Source organism: Pungitius pungitius, chromosome 18 (assembly GCF_949316345.1).
Source record: "Pungitius pungitius chromosome 18, fPunPun2.1, whole genome shotgun sequence".
Lineage (NCBI taxonomy): Eukaryota > Metazoa > Chordata > Actinopteri > Perciformes > Gasterosteidae > Pungitius > Pungitius pungitius.
The window spans coordinates 3,213,968-3,218,787 of NC_084917.1; the positions used below are offsets into that span (position 1 = coordinate 3,213,968).

Below are 4,820 nucleotides of genomic sequence, written 5' to 3' on the forward strand. Positions count from 1 at the left end.
ACGCGCACGGTGTAACGGACATACAAGTCCACGTGATTCCGAGTTCACACCACGGGGAGAAGAAGAAGAAGAAGAAGAAAGAGACGCGGGGCGACAACTCGGCCCTGTTTTTATTTATTTATTTATTTATTTTGATTGATCGGTGATCGGATGCATCGAGCTCAGAGGGAGAGCTTTTTGTTTTCATTCATTTTCGTGCAGCTGATCGGGGTGTTGCCGAAATCAAAAGCACGACTGATGGCTACATTAGTTGCATCGACACGCACCGGGTGGATGGTTACTGTTAAGAGTTAATTGTGTAAAAAAGGACAAAAGAATGATGTAATCCTTCAGTTGTCATGGGGGGGGGGGGGGGGGTTTGAGGGGTAGAGGGGTCCCCTGAGCAGCTTGAGTGTCTCTGCGTCCGCAGCTATTTCTGTCAGTTAATGCTTCTACTGAAAGACAGACAGAGAAAAGGTGACATTCACTGAATCACCCTCCTCCCCCCTCCCCCCCCCGTCCCCACCACCACCCCATCTACCAAAAACGATCCACTCCTCCATGACCTTTGAGGTGAGAGGTCGCTCTACAGTAATGCCGCCACAGCTTTGAAGCATCACGCAGCCCCCCCCCCCCACCCTCAGGTACGGTTAAGTCTTCTAAGCCTCACAGGTGTTGGATCCAACGCTCCGGCCCTTCACAGAGTCAGTATTTAGCGCAGCAGCACCGGGAAGGAGAAGCCACAGGTGCACCCGGGGGAAGGACAACCTGACTCGATGGCACGAAACGAATGAATGAAATCAACCAGTATTTGACAGTTTACAGAGCGACGCTTTAACGTTTTTTTAAACCGCTCATTCGATGCGAGCCGAAGCAGAAGGATTCATCTCAAATTCTGCTCACAAGCACAATAAAAACAACACTCGCTCAATGATAAGTTATGCGGTCTGAAATTTTCATATGAGGCCCGCGCAGCCTTTCGCGAATTCGGACTATTTGACCCTTGTTGCATCATAGGGACCAGGTTGAAGGTGAAGAATCACATCCCCCAACCACAAAACGCACCGTGACTCCACCTCCTCCTCGTCTGCTCCCTCCCTCCCTCCCTCCCTCCCTGCCCCGCTGTCTTCCCTCCCCATCTCTCTCTCTCTCCACCTCTTGCTCCACCAACCCTCACTGAATAATAAATAGCTTCAACTCCAGCTGCCGTGCGTATTGCGATTCAGCTCCACTCCGTCTCAGTGTCTCACGTTCAAAAGAATGGATCCATCCCTGCGTCCTTTCACCTTCTAAAAAAAAAAATCGCCACCAACGGTTTTGAAATGAGAACTTGTGGCGTGAAATGGATGTGATTATTGTTTTACCTAAAACTGAATGCGTTATAAATTGTGCATGCCATACCAATGTATAAAAGCCTAACGCGCAGGTGTTGTTGACCTTTGGCATGGTTCGCTCGGTGGTATTTGGGTCACCCGGCGCCGCCCCGCGTCGTCAGGTGACTGTGGGGATGCTCGAGGCGAAGGAGGAACAGACGCCGCCGCCCTCCGGCCGCTTACTATTCTCCTCCGTGAGAACGCAGCGGTCGGGGGAAGGGGGGTGGGGGGTGGAGGTGAAAAAGACCCGCTAATCGGGTGACTCCAGGTCGCCTCGGCCAGATGTTGAGAGAAAGAGCCGCCCGAGGCCGCCTGCGTGAGACTTTGGTCTCCGCTGTTCGGCGGCCGATGTCAACGGGGGGGGGGGTGTGGGGGGGGTCTCTCATGAGTAATCCGGCAGGAGCAAAAAGGCTCTCTGTCTTTCTGCGTCTGGATACACCTCTCACTTCTTTTCCTGTCTTTTCTTCAAACAGAGATGAGCCCGTGGAGAGAGGCCCGGCCTTCCTACCGTCTAAATGTGCTGTGGGCTCCTATAGTGGTGGGGGGTGGGGGGGTGGGGGGCGTATAAATAGATCCTGTCGGTGTCTCTGACGTTCCCGCCCTCCTGGATGGGAGGAGCGGCTGTGGACTCACGTCGACTTACCTTGAAACAGGTAAACGCAGAGAAACACAGTCCCTGTAACGTGACCTCCTGACCCCCTGGCCTCCATCAATCGGCGCGCGCATTGTGCGCCACCGCGTCGGCGCGCGCGAGCCCGACGCGGCGCCGCCCAGTAACGGCGGCGTGCAATCCCACACCAAATGCCATTTGCTCTCTGAATGAACGCCGCTCGCGTTCAATCAAATCGATATCGCTGGCATGTTGGTGTCAAGGTTGTGACGGCAACATTCTTTGTGCACGTGACGGGCCACTTCCACGCACATTTTGTTCTGTTTGTCACTTGGAGTACATTACACATGCCGGGGGAAATAACAATCATTTTGTTGATGTCCTGTGTGTCGGGTTTGATTTTTTTTTGCTTTTCCAGTCTCTGATTACCAAACACGATTGGATTCACACAAGAGAGAGAGAGAGGGGCAAATGAAATGTGACTGTTCAAGCACAGGCAATTAAATTGTCAAATTTCTTCAACCCGGTAGTGGCAGGGCCCGGTGATACATAAACTCCCTCCCCCCTCCCCATCGCACTGTCCGTGAAGATTTATAAAGGCAAGAGCTTAATGCAACTATTATGGCTGCAAAGGGCCTTCCAGAAAGCAGGAAGTAATTTACTAGTTCCAGTAAAGGATCACAGGGATGCCTTTTATTGACCCGAGTATTTGTTTACTACTGATGAGCTGTGTAGCTTTACATTGCTAGAAATGCTCCCCCCCCCACCCTCCCTTTCGCAAAGGCAAACAGTGAGTCCCACTGTGGTCACTGAGCATGCTCCAAACACCTTCGTTTGATTGATTGTGCAGCTCTGATTTAGAAACATGCAGCCGGCCATTCGACACCCTGCAGGCAACACAGTGTATAGAAAGAGCCTTGAGATTCATCTGACCATTTGCTAATGAGAAAACTGACACATCATGCAATAATACACCCCCCTCCCCCCCCCTCTCTCTATCGGGCCGATTTGTCATCCCCGTCGGTGGGGGGTGCCGTGCGAGGCTCTGCTGGATCTGTCCGCGCCCGTCCAACACAATGCATTCACGTCATGTAATCCCAGCCGATAATCTGTTTAAGCAGGGGGGGGGGGGGGGTAGAGGGCTAATTCACGGGGACGAGGTAAAGCGGGTAATCTCTCCGTGGATCCGAAGCCAATTAACCGCCGGCTTTTTAGCTTTTGAATCCAGGATGTTACAAAAAAAAAAAAAAAAAAAAAAAACATCAACAAAAAAACAAAACAATAAAACCTACTTGGGTGAGTTCTGTGCCCATGAAGATGAGGAGAACCAGACTCAGGAGCTTGCTCGCGGGCTGCATCTCTTGCCTCCGGTGTGCGTGGACCAGCCGGTCTCACATGCAGATCGAGTCCCTCCGCGTCCCCCACCCCACCCCCCCCACCCCCCTCGCGCGCGCACAGCGGTCCTCTCTCCTCCCGGCTCTCGTCTGGCGGTGCGAGGCGCTCGGTTCTTTTTTCTTTTTTCTTCTTTATTTTTTTTCCCCACCTTCCCACCCCCCCTCCGGCTCTTGTCTTTTATTACGGTGATCGGTGTCGGATCCCCTCAGCAACCCAGCTGTGGCAGGCGGCGGCGGATCGGCTTCGAGCAGTCGTCTCGGTGCATTTTCATTTCATACCGGGATGTCTTCGGTGCCTCTCCCCGAACCGGTCCTTTCTTTTCTTTAAAAAAAAATAATAATATTATTATTATTTGGGACTGCGATGAGCGTCGGACACGCCGCTGTAAACCGTCTCTCTTGATCACGCCAAAAGTTTCCCTCTCCCCGCCTGGAGCCGCCGTGTGAGCTCTCCGCGGAGGAGAGAAGGAGCGAGTGACGCGCTGCGCACGCTGCTCAAAACGGAAGCAGCATCGCGAGGAGAGGGAGATTTAAACTTGGCAAGAATTCAGGAGGAGGGAGGGGTGGGGGGGATGCTGTAAACTAGTCGGTCATTCATGCAAAGGGGAAAACGAGTCAACGCGAATTCATCATCCAGTTGGTATTTATTTTATTACCAACAGCAGATTAACAAAACAATAACAACATCATAAAAAACATGCAAAGTATTTTTCATTTTTTTCTGGATCCAACTTCATGTTTTTTTCAGGGCTTGGATGTATAGTTAGTTTAACCAAGTGTTAAAATCAGTATTTAGATCTTCAGTTAAAGCGGCCATACATCACCGTGAACACAGGTCAAATGTATGAATTCACAAGTTATTCGCAGCTAAATGTCCTATGAAATGTATTTCATTGGATGTAAAACCCATTATTAACAATTGTAGTTATGCATGTGAGCGTTGTTGTGTTTCATCAGTCAAATCTTAATCTTCAAAGTACACAACAATTGAAGTTGGTGACAAGTATTGCGATCTGGAAAGTAAGGAAACTTGAATCGGTTACTCGTTCTTGCAATAACTCTTGTAGTTCTTGCATAATTATACTTTGTCAGGTGGTGCAGAATTAGGTTGAATCTCCCTGCACCTCTGGGGGGGGGGGAATGGGGGGGTGAGACAAACTTGGATTTTTTTATCTGAACAAATGCATTCATTATCGTAGCTGAATAGAAACGCCTGGTCCCTTAGATCCAGGCGGCGCTTTACGCCTCATGTAGAATACTACCCGGATACAAGCGCTCTGCTCTGTGAGGGCGGCTTCGGTGCCACTCTAAACGTCACCAACGGGCTCCTAATTGGGTCGGAGGCGGCTCCACGCCTGCCCCCCTGAACCAGTGGCCTGCAGATCGACTCTCCGCTGGGGTGAATTCTCTCCTGGTGGCCGTGAGACGCGTGAATCAACTCGCCGATGGAAGCGAGGTGATTCA

At 51.0% G+C, this 4,820-nt stretch overlaps 1 protein-coding gene across 1 annotated transcript in view; it reads right to left on the reverse strand.

Moving 5' to 3' along the window:
• olfm1b (olfactomedin 1b) overlaps positions 1–3,846 on the reverse strand; it is a 12,555-nt gene extending 8,709 nt beyond the window's left edge. Inside the window, 1 exon segment of the mRNA XM_037484728.2 lies at positions 3,255–3,846. Coding sequence (XP_037340625.2) covers positions 3,255–3,320 — 66 coding nt within the window. The 5' untranslated portion in view covers positions 3,321–3,846.
• Between the last annotated feature and the right edge of the window lie 974 nt (positions 3,847–4,820).